Genomic DNA, 17,366 nt, shown 5'->3' with positions numbered 1-17,366 from the left:
CAAAAGCTCAATCACGCCAACATCTTGCTACCTCACTGGGAACATGAAGATATGGACCAGGTGGACATCAAAGAGTTGCTTTCAGGGTCGAAGGTAGTTTATACCTCCAGCCTTAAGAGTTGTCCACCTACCTGGAAAAGTAGGCTCATGCGCCTTTCTGCTCATGCAGTGTAACTGAATCTTTAGTGTGTTAGCTTCCCAGCTATGTATTGATGTCCTCCAGAAGTAGGGCATCTGTAATGCTTCTTTGCAGGGTTGATGCATAGATTAGTGTGTTGAGTGCCCCCGCCCCACCCGCTCCTGCAGGCAGACTCATTGTGGGCGGAGATGTCTATATGTGGGTAGGAACCATTGGCAATTCAAAGAGGTCCCACCACGGCCGTGATGTGGGGTTCTCAGACCGGTATAGGATCCCAGATGACAAACCTCTCACCTGCCCCATCCTTCACAGAGTGAGGCTGGGATAGGTGTGGTCAAGGTGCTAGTGCATGAAGTTGGAGACCTCTCAACACAGAGACCGTTTGGGGTCCTATAGGTCTTCCAGAACTCAGGTGGCTGACTTTCCGGGTGCAACAACTGGAAATGCTAGATGTGGATGGAGTCCCTATGCAGCAGCTACATCAAGTCTGATCTCCATTGCCCTCTACTAAAGCAGCGCTCTTAAGGGGTAGGTGCAGAAGCCCTAGGGTGTCTGGAGGGCCACCAGCTCACTTAATAACTCTGTGTCCCCCCTCGCTTGTAAGCGTTGAGCCTATGGTGCAGCAATGGGCCTCACATTTAGTCCAGAGGGCCGTGACATCGCATTTTCAGTTGTCACCTGTGAGGCAGTAAGTATGCTGTCACCGGAGTACAGATCACTGTACTTTTATTTTCTGGCCCCAGGGATCCGTTGGAGGGTTGGCCAATATATCGCAAGTGCCCAGGTGGAAGGCAGCACAGTATGTCATTTAGTCGTGGTCTCTATCATTGCCCCATGCATCTTCAGTGCGGGTGCTCCCGGGTGCTGGGCATGCGTCCGATAATGCACCTGGGGCCTTTCTGAAGTTGGGTCGATCTGAGCATCAGAGCTACGCAGCCCCAGAAGATGTTCCATGGGTACCTCCTGAAGCTGCGGCCATATCGAAGATGTGGCTGCCATTTTTGGGTGGTGTGTTCTTGCAGCTCCGTCTCCTCCAAATATGGGCAAATGGTGCAATGCCTCAGAGGGGAGCTGGCGCCGGTTGCTCCTGGTGCTACCTCTAATGTGTGGCACACAACTGCAGCTTTGCTCAGACCCCAACAGACCAGAGGATTCTCACTGTCTTCCGGCAGATCAAGAAGCACTCCGGTTACCCTTACAATGCCATCTTGGCACAAGATATGCCTCTCCAATCCTTTTCAATATATACATGTTCCCTCTTGCTTCATTGGTTAGAAACAAGTGGCAATATAACCCCTAAGTGAGACATATATCTAGCTAGCCTTACATATGTACTGGTGATGATTTCCAGTGTGTTAAGGAAAATATTTTTAATACTCAGTGAAAGTTGGGCTGCTTTTGCTCAGCAGACCTTCACAAAGGTAATTTTTCTATCTAGACACACATAGAGGCAGATCAGCCACTACAAACTTAGCTTTTGGACTGCCAACATTTCTGACTAATTTTCTCCTACATTTTGGTAGAGAAAAAGACAAACTGGAGGAGTTTTAGGGGGCAATATATGCACCATCTGCCCCCTAAATAGGGGGTGTGCTGGAGAAGGTACAGACGATGGGGAGGGGAGTACTTTACAAAGAAAAACAAGAGATATGAGCCACCTTGAGCTGGGGAAGTCAACTAGTGGTTGTTTACAGAAGTACAAGGAGAAGGGAAAAAGAGGCAACTTATAAGAGTAACGATGGAAGAAGTTTGGATACGTTTTTCATAAATATCCACATGTTGGAAGTAGAGTCTCATAAAAATACAGATGGTTGGAGATTTTTACAAACTATATAAATGTACAGTTGAAATTATGCAAGCGTAACAATTTTCTGGTAATTGGAAGTGGAAATTCAATATAGAGAATAAACAATAGGTTAGAGGACTAAATCAGACAACTAAACAGCTGAGATAAATATAGAGTTGGAATTAATGGGCAGGGGTTGTGAACAGAGAAAAGGAGACTTTAGGTTAGTTTTCAATGGACTGAAGAAAGGTACTTTCAATCAATGAAGGATGACTGACGAGGGGAATGTTTTTATAGATAATGGTAGTGTATGGTAAAATGGTGGAGTAGTTGTCAAATTTAAGAGGAAGGTATTTAAACATTGCCGTCAAAATGTGTTTATATAGTTACCAGAATAAGACAGTGTCTAAAAGATACAAAAGGGCTGAATCATTCAATCACAAAATTTGTATAGCGCGCTACTCACCTGTAAGGGTCTCAAGGCACTGATTGGTTAAAATTGCAAACAAAGCCAAAAAAAGGCACACAAAAAAGAAAAACAAAATAAAAAAACAACACACATGCAAACATACCTGCTCTAGCCATACGCCAGACTCTTCATCCGGTGCCCAAAGTATCATAGTTTTATCCATTGATGCAGACAATAAGCACATTGGTTGATGAATCTTGCCATCTAGGGAATTAAGCACAGGCATTACACGTAGTAATCATGTTAGGCATTTTCACCAAACTGTTACTTTAAAAATGTAATGTGATATGATATATCCCCAAAAAATCTACTTTAACACCTTCGGTGCTCATGACGAGCTCAGCTCGTCATGAGGCACAGTGGCGCTGTGCTCATGACAAGCTGAGCTCGTCATGACCGTCGCGGAGCTCCCACGCGGGGATAATTCCCCTGCTGTGCTGAGCGTTCTATTCAAACGGGCGTGGTCATGACGAGCTCAGCTCGTCATGAGCACAGTGCCGCCATGCTGCATGACGAGCTGAGCTCGTCTCGAGCACAGCGCGCGGCCCCCCTCCCCCCGCACCACGGGAGAATTAGCCCTGCGGCGAAGGGGCTAAACGAAAACATATGACCCACCACACTACATCACTGTTGGAGCAAATAAAAAACACCTATTAGCACATAAATATGACACTTAATAGACCCTATTATCAATTCAGTGTTAAGAAAAAAATCAAATATTTCAGTCCATTGAACCAGTCAGATTATGTCCTCTCTTCTTACACACTGATTGTATTAACCATTAGTGCAAAATGTAAACTCACTATAAAAACTGACCTTCACCCCGTTCTGCCCAACACCAATCTCTCAGCTGGTCATTTCCAGTCCTAGTATATAATGTAGTCCGTGTAAGAACAGTTCTGTATGAGCTCAAACAGTGCTAGCTGGTAAGAAAGAGATCTTTCCCATATGTTAACTATCCCTGTCTGCACCAACCTATTTATCAACAAACGCTGTGTTTCTCAAGGTCACCAATCCTGCCATTTGTCTAGTACCACTAGACCTCCCTATTGCTATTCATTGAGCCAGAAAAATCTCCATTTGATCTGTCTGTTATGGCGTGGTTGTGTGTATCCTGCTGTTATACCAGCCGTATCCCAGGATCATCCACATCCCAAAATATGAACTCTCTTTTATTACCTTACGTTTTGCCAAAATGCAAAGCCAGATTTGACTGCATTGACTCGATATATCTCTTTATAAACTCAAATATTTTCCTTTGATGTTTCATGACACTGTGGCGATATCCAGAAATTAGTGTATCAGTGCTCATTCATGCCAAATCTTGCTAATCCTGGCTGCTTGAAAAATGTAATCTTCACATGCCTATTTTGTCCATAGAACAAAGCAGTATGTCTTTTATTGTTTTATTGATGACATTATGCAGGATTTGCAATGAGAAGTTTCTGACTACCTCCTGATGACTGTGTTCTTGGTCAAATTCAAGAGCTTAAGAAACCAATTTCTTTGAAAATCCCAAAGGAATATACATTCAACTCACTTTGTCATGTTAAGAGCGGTCAAAACACATATGAATCTCACCATATGCAACGCGTTGTGCTCTCTTGATTCTGGTCTTATAGTAACCGACTAATCGTTAACATTTTCCTTAAGATAAGGAGAGTAAACTAGGAATGTCTATAGACAGTGTATTCCAAGGCAAGTATAAATATGGAGCATCTAGGAACACAAACTTTGGAACTGTTAGAAGAATGTAATCTTCAATTTGGAAAACTCGGTTTGGTTTGTAGGACCGGAGTCTTGAGATTTTGTATTGGGGATCGACGACTGAAGGACTTGCCAAAGAGAGGACTAAGAGTACACAAGTGTAAACAGGGTAAGTCTTAGAAATATGTAGTTATCTGATGGCAAAACAATAATTCTAGAACTCAACGCATGGAAAAAGTACCATGTTACTGTCTTGCTTTCGCCTCTCAGATAATAAAGAATCTTCCACATGGTGGCTTAACACTCGGCCAAGCAGGAGACATAACACAGCACCTTTAGAAAAGGGTTTTATTTTACAAAATGCAAGGACTCTCTCTTTTAGAATAAAGCTTGGAGTTTTATTTTACACAATGCTCTCTAACAGAAAGGTTTTTCCAGATGCCAAATGCAGAACATTCAAATATATGTAGAGATATATATATATGTTTATATGCAAGCAATAATATAACAGCTAAATGCATGAATAATACTGATGAATAAATAAGCAGCAAATAATATGAGATATGACTCAAGCAAATATACTGGGACGTCCTCCAAGAGATCAGAAAGCTATATATACATCAAATGATTACTTTGGATGTGTACATCAACTCACTCACACATCACAATGAAAACACCTCAAATGATCAAAGCCACTGGCCAAACATCACAATGGTAATAACCAAAACTGAACGCTTCAAATGACCACAGTCACTTGAACCACGCATCACAAAGGCACTAGTCAAAACTCAATACTTCACCTGGTGAAAGCACTGTATCTCAGCCCACTCCTGACTGGGGAAGTTAAACAGCTGTGGTTGAGAGCCTCAGCAACCAGGGTTCCACGCTCCGAAGTAGACGCGTCCGTCCCCGTTCGGATTCCAAACTCCCAGTTTCTAAGTCAACAACCCTCAGCTTTATAATCACAAAACAAACACTAGAAGGTTTGAGAGTTTTACCTCCGCGCCAGGAACCCTCCTGAAACAGGCCAGCTTTCAGGCAAGCATTCCATGGCAGGAAGGAGATCTCACGTTTCCCTCCTCCAAATCTCGCATGTTCCAGCCTTTATCTTGACGAATCTCGCATAGCCTTCCGGGTACATTAAACAATCTCTCACAAAAACAATCCTTGAACGTGATTAACCTAAACAACTTGCAAGCGCTGCTATGCACGCAGAAAAAGCTGAAGCAAGGCAGAGTCAGAATTCAGGATGACGAGAGGCCATGTCAAAGCCAATAGTAAGAACTTCATAATTCTCATCAATGTACAACACAATGCACAATTGTACACATACTTCATCTCTTAATGTCCTATAGCATCACATACTTCATCTCTCAATGTACAACACCGAGCACGTGTGCATCACTGCCCACAATACTGCAATTTGAGACCAAAAAGTAGATTCCGCACCCCTCCCTCCCTCTCACGCTTTTAAATGCACATCCCACACACTCTGTTCTTGGCAAGGCTGTCCTACTCTGCGACAGCTCCCACTGAAAGACAGCAAGATTACAAGAAAGATACTTTTAAGAGAAGCAAGGCATACGCAGGACATCGTACATTCAGGCTAAGATAAAATAACACACTAAAGTCAATTAAAATAATGGTATTTAAAGGTCATCACAGGATGTAAGACAGCAAGAGTGCCTCTAGCGCAACATTCCACCCCATGACCTTTGACTATCATCACAAACATATATAAAAAACTGAACTTCTTAACTGAAAGCACAACTATGATTGAAACACATGTTAAAGCAGTGAAATCATAAAAGCTCGTGATAATCATTTCAAAGCATGTAAAAATAGCTCATGCATATCTGCATACTCAGCAAGAATAAATGTTTGATGTCTACACAAAATGAATGCACAAATAGAATCAAGCATAAGAACTCAGTAATGATCCTAATGTCTCAAATGGCTAATTCTGGAACTTCTACTGTTGAAGCAACAAAGCTTATATATTTTTGCTTAAAAACAAAGGCAACATCATCATCTCAAAAGTGAAAAAACATCTTCAATTTCAATTTCGATTTCACAACATTTTTGTTGTTCTTTTTTTCAGAACAAATAATGTCCTTCTATGTGAAAAACACGGCCTTCTTGCATTCAAAATTATAACTGTGTATTATTTTGAAATCAGTTAATGATTCTTGGCTTGGTTGGTTCGTCTGGTTTGTTCAGCCACAGGATTTCGGCTTGCACCATCCAGTGATCACTCCAGGGTTGGGGGGAGGGGAGGGGTCCCACACAGGGCACACAGACATGGGCATCCACTCACAGGACAGGGACATCAGGCCGCAGTATGATTTGATAAAGAAACAAGCATCACTCTTCTTGCAAAAAACATTTTTCAAAAAGCATAAGTTTTCCTTTCTCTGTTTTGAGTTTGAAGGAACAATATTGTCATTTTTGTCTGCACGGTTCTCTACTGGCTCTGGGGAATTCTCTGAGAATTCTACCCACACTTTAGCCTATGAATTCTTGGTATCTGAGTGAAACTCTCCTTTTCCCTGCACTGTAAAAGGGCTAGGGCAGTCTCCTTCCTGACTATTTTTCCACTCACCGCTGAATAGTGTTCCCTTTATCAATTGGCAGAAGCCCAAAGTAATCCATCTGCTCTGTCTGCTCTGGTAATTTTCCTTTCTTCAACTCGCCCCTCACCTTCTGTGGGACTGGTCTGCACTGTGCATCCTGACACATAAGAAGTACAGTTCTAGGTAAATCTAGGGGATATGCATCCCTTCATTCTCTGCCCACCTGTTTGTATGGTCTTTCTCTCCTAGGTGCTCGCATTTAGTCATGCACCCCAAATCTGAATTGTGTGTCACCACCGGTGTCTCAAAGATTTTAGCCTTTTCATCTGTAAGGGAATTAAAGGTTCTGTCTAGTGAATGTTTAGGACCATGAGCAGGCACAATAGCTGCTCTTTGCAGTACAATTTGCCACTTCACTGAGGAATCCTATGTGTCTCAAATACCACCCCTGGACTTTCTATTGGGACCTGCAGCAACTGTTACTGCAAAACTGCAGTTTCTGTCTGTATATGCCACTTGACAACATTTGCTTCTTCCCATTGCAATTGAAAAAATTCAAAAGTGATATTTACATTATGTCTTAGTGTCATTTGGGCTAGCTTCTTGAGCGAGCTCCTTCGGTCAACTAGTAAGCTGCAAGAAGCTTGTGTCCCTTGCAGAACTGCATCAGAGGACTGGGTCCGTCTTTAGAAACCTGCTTGGCGGCGAAAATCGATCTGGGGAAGCTGGAGATCAGGTGCGGCCGTGTGGCGTAAGGGAGGGCCAGGTTAGAAAGACGTGGGCTGAAGCCGCAAGCTCTAGGGAACACCGGCCTGACGTAGTGCACGCAAGTGGCAGACACTATCCAGAAGAGCGGCGTCGCCGATCCTTCCTGCACGTAGCGGGGAGGCGGCGGGTGCAAGCGGCCATTTTTAAACGGCGGCGCACAACAAACTCAATACCCTTTCATAAAGCTGGAGCAGCGTAACAGAGGCTGGAGCAACAAACGAGTGGCAGAGAAAACAGAGAAAACAGAGCCGTGTGAGGATGGAAAGGGTGTGCCGGACCAGCACTGGTGGCAGCCACGCAGTGGAAAGACGACATTGGCTGCGGCGCCGGAGGGCACAAAGACCTACGCTGGCATTAACCCCGAGATATCCGCATTGGAGGACACAAAGGCGAACTATCGCCATGGGATCGCGAAGGTGAGACTGCAAGGCCCCCAAAGCGGATATTGAGAGAAATGAAAGGCAAGCACTGAGAGTGTCGACTGAGGGGGCAACCCAGGGTGAAGGTGGTGCGCTGAAGCAGACCCTAGACTGACACGTTAATTAAGATACGCCACAGCTGCCATTTAGCGGAGGACGGCGCCCTCGACACAGAGCATACACCTTATAGGGTAAGACAGCAGGATCGGGCTGCTACAGCTCCAATACACAGGAGGGCGAGTCCGGTCACAGCATGGCCAGCGGTGGCCTTGTCCATGGACTACTTCCACTACCCTAGTGCTCCATAGAGGGCTGCGCCAGGAAACACAGTGAGTTCAGGAACCAAACGTCGAACAACGCCAGGGTCTGCACTGGGGTTCTGCTTGGAAGGTGCTGGGCCCGAACAAGAGCAGTACAAATTCAGCCGCAATATAGTGGAACTGATGATGGGGAGGTCCATTTGCCCAGCTATAGACTGGCACACAGCAAGCAAATCAAAACAGCGCCCAGGAGAAACGGCTTATCAGTGGGGAGGTTGGCAGAGACGTCCAGGGCCGCAGCGTCGTTGTAAGAAAGGCACCCCAGAGCGGACTGTATCTGATACACATAAAAACAGGGACAAAGGTCAAAGATAACGCCTCATGATGTATATTTAATTCGGACAGGAAAAGGTGCGCACCCTCTACAAATCCTACAGGAGGACCATGGGGAAAACGGACAGGACCTAATCAAAGTTACAATTCGAACAAACGAAAAAAGCAACCCAGCGGGGTCAGGAGGATCATCAACCTACTCAGGGCGGAGTGGCGCCCACACAGGCGCAGAGAAGCTTCTGGGGATGTGCACTCAATGTTTGTGACGATACAGGCCACCCTCACAAATATTGATGGGAAAATAGACACCTCACAAACAGAGTGGATCGGATGTCTGAACGGTTGGACAGGCATACGGAGCGCCTAGACATGGCTGAACGAAGAATTTCTGATGTTGAAGACGTGCACCAGCAAATGGATCAGCGGCAGGGTAAGATGGATAAAATCATAGCAGCCCTAATGGCGAGTGCAGAAGACTCCAAAGCATGCTCAAGAAGGAAGAACCTTCGACTAATGGGAATTGCGGAGACAACAAACACAGGCCCGTTGGAGAAATATATCAAAGGACTGGTAACGACTCTGCTGCGAAGGGAAACTTTCTCGGATGTTTTAATTGTTGAACTGGCGCACAGATCACTGGCCCCACCACCTCCACCGGGCGCCAGACCAAGGCCGATCATTGCTAGTCTACTAAATTATCGAGATCGTGATGCGGCGCTTTGGAAATCCAGAGAACTGGGTAGTCTAAAGCATGAAGGCATGGACATTTCCATAAACCTAGACTTCACACAGCAGGTCAGGGAAGTCCAAAAGAAGTTCCTGCCAGTGAAGAAGAAGCTTTGCGACCAGAACATTTCATATGCAATGATCTACCTAGCGCAGTTGCGGATCACGGATGGCGGCAAGTCAACTGTGTACAACGAACCTAAGGATGTGCTCAAGTTTTTATAGCAAAAAGGCCCCCAGGAGGAAGCCACCGAGGGGTGGCCTGGATGAACAGCAGGATGCCTCCGACATCAAATAACGGACTAGCACCAACCGCACCGCCGGTGTGAGCTTCAGAATGCAGATACAAGAACACGCCTCTGTAACCACTTGCATAGATAAGTGCAAACTCTGATACTGGGTTTTAGTAACCCTTGCATGACTTTGTGTTATATGTGTATTGCCGCTTAGTTAAACAAAAAGGGTCACTTATGATAAGAGATGTGCTGCACTATCAAGGATAGGTCACTAGGTACACAAAACCTTTGAGTTTCTTGATGTGACCCCCCTTGCGATTTTATATCGCCGGAATATCTCGGTTTGCAGCTCCCGCCAACCTGTGTGCACCACACCAAGTTTCAGTTTCAAAACCGGGAGGGAGGGGAGTGGGGAGTTACCTGGTTTATTGGGGATTGTCTTCGCCGTAGTTCCGGGGTTGGCAAAGTGGGAGGGGGATGGGTGGGGTGAAAATCCGAAAACCCTGGTCAGCATCACTGTAGAAGATACCATATCTTACATGGCAGAGACCAACACACAAGTCACCGGCAAGTCCGATTCACGGGGAAGGATGTATACGGATAAAAAAACACAACAGACTAGATCATTAACATTCCTGACCTGGTATGTCAGAGGCATTCAGAATCTGCAGAAAATTCACAAGGTCCTGGCATACCTAGACCGACATAAGGTAGACGTTGCCTGTCTGCAGGAAACACATCTTACAGACACCACAGAGAAGAGAATAGCTGCAAGGTGGGCTTCTTATCGAATGGCATCTTCCTATTCCACCTATGCCAGAGAGTAATGTTCCTGGTTCGACGTGGTACCCCATTTACCCTTATTAGCTCAATCAAAGACGACCAGGGGCGATATGTCATAGTACAGGGCAACTTTGGAGGCACCGCCTTAACCATAGTCACAACATGTGGCCTAAACACGGATGAGCTGCTTTCTTTTTGCTCATATATGGGCAAAATTACGAGATCTACCGCCCACACCCATTATCTGGGGCGGGGATTTTAACACATGCTTAGATCCTGCCTTAGATAGTTCCACAGGTAATGAACGATATGGGAGGAAAGCAGCAAAGGCGATAAGAGATGGCATGGTAGAATGCGCAATGACTGATCTGTGGCGTTTAAGATACCCGGGTCGCAGGGACGGCACATGCACGTCCACGGTACATAATACGTGGTCGAGAATAGACTACTGGCTAGCTACACACGATGTTAGTACATGGACAACATTGATAGACCACATGCCTAAGACACTGTCAGACCATGCGCCCGTTCGTCTGGTGCTCGCAGTCCCAACTCACACGCCGCATCAGTTTACCTGGTGCTTGCAACAGGGAGCACTCTTAGACCAGGTATTTCGCTCTGAGCTGCTTCAGGCTATAGTAGAATACTTTGATCTAAATGCAGGGTCCGTTAGTAGTGCGAACACACTCTGGGAGGCCTTTAAGGCTACTATAAGGGGACACTGTATAGGAAAGCATGCAGGTATATTGAAAGATATTCAACAGCAATTATCAATGGCAGAAAGGGAGATCCAACAGTTAGAGACAGAATTTGCGGTCACTGGGAACCCCTAGATACGAGCGGATATTAGGCAGAGGGTTGATACCCATCATCATGAATTCGCAGAAGATGACATTAAGTATATTTCACCTAAATACACAGCACGTAACTTTGTAGAGGGGGAAACCAGGACGGGCGCTTCTGCATTGAATAAAGCCACCACACCGGTCTACATATATAACACAAATAACAAACACACAAGGACAACTTACATATGACACCCCATTGATTCTAGACTGCTTTGCAGAATATTATACTCGCCTATATTCCACACAAACAACTGTGCCCCATTCTGAAATCTGCCACTACTTAGATGACATTGCACTAGCATGGCTATCGAATGATCATCGGGAATACCTGTGTCATCACTTTACTAAAGATGAGATCAAAGAGGCTATTAACTCTCTTCCCAAAAATAAAGCTCCTGGGGTGGATGGGCTCACCGGGGAATTCTATAAAGAATTTCGAGAGTTATTGATCCCACATCTAGCTGAGACGTACGAAGAGGCGTATGAGGAGGGCTTGCTCCCGACCTCGCTGAGGGAGGAGCTACTGATCACTCTCCCTAAACCAGGCATGGACCCAGTTAAGTGTGAATCCTACCACCCACTGTCTTTAATAAATATTGACGCCAACATTTTAGCTAGAATTATTGCAACACGGGTACAACCTTTGTTGCAGAATCTCATATTGCAGATCAGGCCGGTTTTATTCCGACAAGATCCACTATGCAAAACCGCAGGACTATCTTTGCAATGTTTCATCAATTAAATCCTGAATTGCCAGCAGCCGCAGGCTTATTGGATGCGGAGAAGGCCTTTGAGTCAGTGGAGTGGGTATTTATGATTACAGTACTGCGCAGGATGGCCTTCCCGGTACCCTTTTTGCGCTGGATTGGGCTATTGTACGCCGAACCCGGTGCGCGCATTAGGATAAATGGGAATACCTCTGACCCAATCAATATAAGCCACGGAACCGGGCAGGGGTGCCCACTGTCACCGCTTCTCTTTACAATAGCACTAGAACCATTAGCATGTAAAATTTGCCAAAAGCACTCTGAATCTGCTCTTCAATTCCAGATACGTCCAATAGGCATATCATTATTTGCCGATGATACGGTTCTATATGTCCGAAACACGGATAATTATTTAAACCCGCTCATTAGAGAATATATTACATTTGAAGGCTATTCGGGACTCAGTATCAGCTGGGAAAAATTAGTAGTCATACAACTCACTCTACCTACAACACAGCCCAACCTGGAATTCCCACTACAACGTCAGACCAAACCGGTAAAATACCTTGGTGTATGGATACACCGGAATCCGGAGACGGTGGTTCGAGAGAACTATGGTAAAGCAATAAAGAAATTGGAAGAACAAGTAGATTGGTGGATCAAATTGCCTCTGTCCCTGGCTGATAGGATTGTCATACAAAAGATGGTGGTCTTACCAAGATTTTTATACTTGTTTATGAACATCCCGATTTGGCTCACACGAGCGTTGTTTTTGCGTTCAGCCATGCAGCGACTAACTTGGGTCGGGAAACAAGCGAGAGTTGGATGGGAAGTTCTAACCAAACCATACCATCAAGGGGGTTTCGGGGCGTCAGATCTACAATTACACTTTAATTGCGCTCAGGCACAACATGCCCACTACTGGCTACATCCACATGCACATATACCGCACATAGCTGTAGAACATGAGAGCGTGCTACCGTCTCCACTGATCACCTACATATCTGATCCGAAGAGATACACCCCAAGAGAGGAAATACACTCTGTAATTAACACGTCACAAGCATGGCACACATTAGCACTGCGTGCACAGAAGCTCCCGAAATATGCCCTGGCATTGCCCATCGCTCACCATCCACAAATAACAGTCACACAAGAGAAACACATGCTAACTTTACTAGGGGACATAGGCCTATATACGAGAGATATTTTCCTGCATAATAGATTTATTTCGCAAGATGACTCGTCCCTCAGCGTGCATCGCACACCACTGAAGATCTTGGCGTACCTGCGACTGCGTATGGCAGTCAGGGAGCTATACCCATTGTTTCCCGGACGAACCCCCACAGCTTAACACACTACAAATACTGCTTACAGCTCCCACACGCCAACGCTTAGTAACATGCCTGTATAACGCATCACAGGGGAAAAAGAGTCAAGCCCAGAATAGATCGCTCCAAAGATGGGGGAGGCAGTCGGGAATCCTATAGATAAAAAAGACTGGGATTATAGTTACACACAAATGCATCTGCTCACATCACATTGCAATTTGCGAATTATTCACTTCAAATTTCTACATCAGATATACCACACTCCAGTAAAGTTACATCAATATGGACTTCGACCAGACGATAGATGCCACAGATGCAGGGCTCCGAATGCAGATTTTCTACATATGGGATAGGCATGTTGCCAACTCAAATTATACTGGCAGGAAGTAATTAGCACCCTAACGGCTATGCGATCTGAGCAAATACAAAATGCTCCACTAGTGTGTTTGGGGGACTTTACATGATTCGGCTGGCTAGAATAATTATTACTAGCTAAGCGCAAAATCGTGATGCGATGGGGCAGCAAGCGCCCACCACGATATAAAGATTGGATATCTGATACGACCTACTGTAAGGAGACACTGGAGTCATATGCAGAAGAAATACCACAGGCATCTAAGACCTTGGGATTTCTGGGAACCTTTTGCACAATATCTTAGATCCACACAAGACACTGCCTAAACTAATGCTACAGTGATTAATAATGATTAACACAGAGGTAGCTTAGCGACAAGGATGAGGATGTTAAGAAATATGTAAAGGCAACAGGCAACAACCAGGGAAGGATGAATGATGTACGAATACTATACTGAATAACCTATGTATGGACATCCGTGTAAGACCTCTATGATACAAAATTGTATATACCAAATGATGTCATGCTGTGTAACCATGTTACTATCCCTTTTATTTGCTGACCAGAATAAATAAAAATATTTAAAACAATATCTTATTGTCATCTGCCCAGTGTCTTTCAATGCGCAAAAGCACAAAAGCATCTGTATTTGTCCAGCATTTGAAAATGTTTCAGTCCATAAGTTTACAAGCATACTCTTCTTTCCCTGTTCTTCACAAGTACTAAAAATAGCACACTGCCCCTGAACTGGCACATCAAATTCACTGTCTCCTTTCTGAAATGGCCATACTTTTAAAACATACTGCACAGTCTGTTGTGCAGATTCAAAAGCACATTGCTGCATTTTTTCAATATAGCGTCTTTCCATGTAGAGCAAGATTCATCCTTCACTGACATGTCTGATTTATACCTGCAACCAACGATCGATAATTCTAATAGACTGGTCTGTTTAACTTCCTGCACAGTCACATTTTCTCGGTTCAAATTAATTTCTGGCTGAGCAACATCCTCAAAAGAATTAATTAAGACCTCTTGTGACACCGGCAGATTAACTCGCAACATCTTTAAATTCACATTTTTCACAAATGACTCACCCTGCTAGCTATCTCAACAGCTCGGCAAAACAAACAGCTTGGGAGTGTGGTACATGTTTAACTCTTTTTTCAAAGACTTGTTTTCAAACTGAGCGTCAGCCAACTCTCGTCTCAGCTCACTACATTCTTTTTCTAAATGTTCAAATTTTTGATACATGCTAAACAATGCATTCAAAATTACACCACTGTCTGAAATACCACTTTGTTTTCCCTCTTTAAGAGAGGCAATCTCCCTCTCAAATAACTCAGTTGGCATCTGGGACTCTGCAACTGAAAACACATGCATTTTAGAGCGCATTCTCCCCTTTTAAATTTTTTTTTTTTAATCCTAGCATGTGACGTCAAATATCTTGCTTTCGCCTCCCAGGTAATACAGAATCTTCCACACGGTGGCTCAACACTCGGCAAAGCAGGAGAAATAACACGGCACCTTTAGAAAAGGGTTTTATTTTATAAAATGCAACGACTATCTCTTTTGGAATAAGGCTTGGGGTTTTATTTTACACAATGCTCTATAACAGAAAGGCTTTCCCAGATGCCAAATGCAGAACATTCAAATATATGTGTATATATATATATATATATATATATATATATATGTTTATATGCAAGCAATAATATAGCAGCTTAATGTAGGAATAATAATGAGGAATAAACAAGCAGCAAATAATATGAGATAAGACTCAAGCAATTATACTGGGACATCCTGCAAGAGATCAGAAAGCTATACATACATGAAATGCATACATGAAATGATTACCTTGGATGTGCACCTCAACTCACTCACACATCACAAAGAAAACACCTCAAATGAACAAAGCCACTGGCCAAACATCACAATGGTAATAACCAAAACTGAACACTTCAAATGACCACAGTCACTGGAACCACGCATCACAAAGGCACTAGTCAAACCTCAATACTTCACCTGGTGCAAGCACTGTATCTCAGCCCACTTCTGACTGAGGAAGTTAAACAGCTGTGGTTGAGAGCGCCCCACATCCTCTGAAAGTCTAAAAAACCCTTCACAGCTAGCCATAGCTGTGGTTGAGAGCCTCAGCAACCAGGGTTCCACGCTCCGAAGTAGACGTGTCCGTCCCCGTTCGGATTCCAAACTCCCAGTTTCTAAGTCAGCAACCCTCAGCTTTATAATCACAAAACACACACTAGAACAGAGGTCTTCAAACTTTTTGATGCCGAGACCCCCTTGTAAAACCTTTTTAGGCGTAAGGACCCCCTTACGACAAAAGATTCTAGAAACTGGTACTCCTCATCATCAACAACTATCGACAACCATAAATGCGCCTGTTAGACCTCATCACATCCATCCATCCATCATTCATCCACCCACACTTTCACACATCCATCCATCCATCATTCATCCACCCACACTTTCACACATCCATCCATCCATGCAACCTTTTACCCATACATCCATACATCCATCCTTCATCCATCCATCCACCCTTTCATCCTTCCATCCATACGTCCATCCTTTACCTATCCACCCATCTATTCATCCACCACCTTTTCACACATCCATCCATCATTCATCCATGCAACCTTTTACCCATCCATCCATCCATCCATACTTCATCCATCCACCCTTTCATCCTTCCATCCATATATCCATCCACCATTTCACCTATCCATCCTTCATCCATCCACCCTTTCATTATTCCATCCATACATCCATCCACCCTTTCATCCATAAATACATCCTTCATCCACCCACCCTTTCATCCATCCATCCACCCATCATTCATCCCCCACCTTTTCACACATCCATCCATGCATCCATCATTCATCCATGCAATCTTTTATCCACCCATACATCCATCCTTCATCCATCTACCTTTTTGTCCTTCCATCCATACATACATCCTTCATCCATCCACCCTTTCATCCATCCACCCTTTCATCCATCCATCCTTCATCCATCCACCTACCCTTTCATCCATCCATCCATCCACCCATCATATATCCCCCACCTTTTCACACATCCATCCATACATCCATCCTTCATCCAGCCACCCTTTCACCCATCCATTCACCCATCATTCATCCACCCACCTTTTCACACATCCATCATTCATCCATGCAACCTTTTTATCCATCCATACATCCATCCTTCATCCATCCACCCTTTCATCCTTCCATCCATACATCCATCCACCATTTCACCTATCCATCCTTCATCCATCCGCCCTTTCATTATTCCATCCATACATCCATCCTTTCATCCATACATCCATCCTTCATCCACCCACCCTTTCATCCATCCATCCACCCATCATTCATCCCCCACCTTTTCACACATCCATCCATGCATCCATCATTCATCCATGCAACCTTTTATCCACCCATACATCCATCCTTCATCCATCTACCTTTTTGTCCTTCCATCCATACATACATCCTTCATCCATCCACCCTTTCATCCATCCATCCTTCATCCATCCACCTACCCTTTCATCCATCCATCCATCCATCCACCCATCATTCATCCCCCACCTTTTCACACATCCATCCATACATACATCCTTCATCCAGCCACCCTTTCATCCATCCATTCACCCATCATTCATCCACCCACCTTTTCACACATCCACCATTCATCCATGCAACCTTTTTATCTATCCATACATCCATCCTTCATCCATCTACCTTTTTGTCCTTCCATCCATACATACATCCTTCATCCATCCACCCTTTCATCCATCCATCCTTCATCCATCCACCCACCCTTTCATCCATCCATCCATCATTCATCCATGCAACCTTGTATCCATCCATACATCCTTCATCCATCTACCCTTTTGTCCACCCATC

General features: G+C 44.4%; 1 protein-coding gene across 3 annotated transcripts in view; it reads right to left on the bottom strand.

Annotated features, from left to right (window-relative positions):
- The window catches only part of ELP2 (elongator acetyltransferase complex subunit 2), a 964,760-nt gene that overhangs the window by 518,200 nt on the left and 429,194 nt on the right, over nucleotides 1-17,366 (bottom strand). For all 3 annotated transcript variants that reach the window (XM_078687686.1, XM_078687687.1, XM_078687688.1), the window contains one exon: nucleotides 2,498-2,598. In XM_078687686.1, coding sequence (XP_078543812.1) covers nucleotides 2,498-2,598 — 101 coding nt within the window. The remainder of the gene's footprint in view (nucleotides 1-2,497; nucleotides 2,599-17,366) is intronic.

The sequence above is a fragment of the Lissotriton helveticus genome, chromosome 4_1, assembly GCF_964261635.1.
Source record: "Lissotriton helveticus chromosome 4_1, aLisHel1.1, whole genome shotgun sequence".
Taxonomy (NCBI): Eukaryota; Metazoa; Chordata; class Amphibia; order Caudata; family Salamandridae; genus Lissotriton; species Lissotriton helveticus.
The sequence above is the reverse complement of the archived record's forward strand: the minus strand, read 5'-3'. Positions and strand labels throughout refer to the sequence as shown.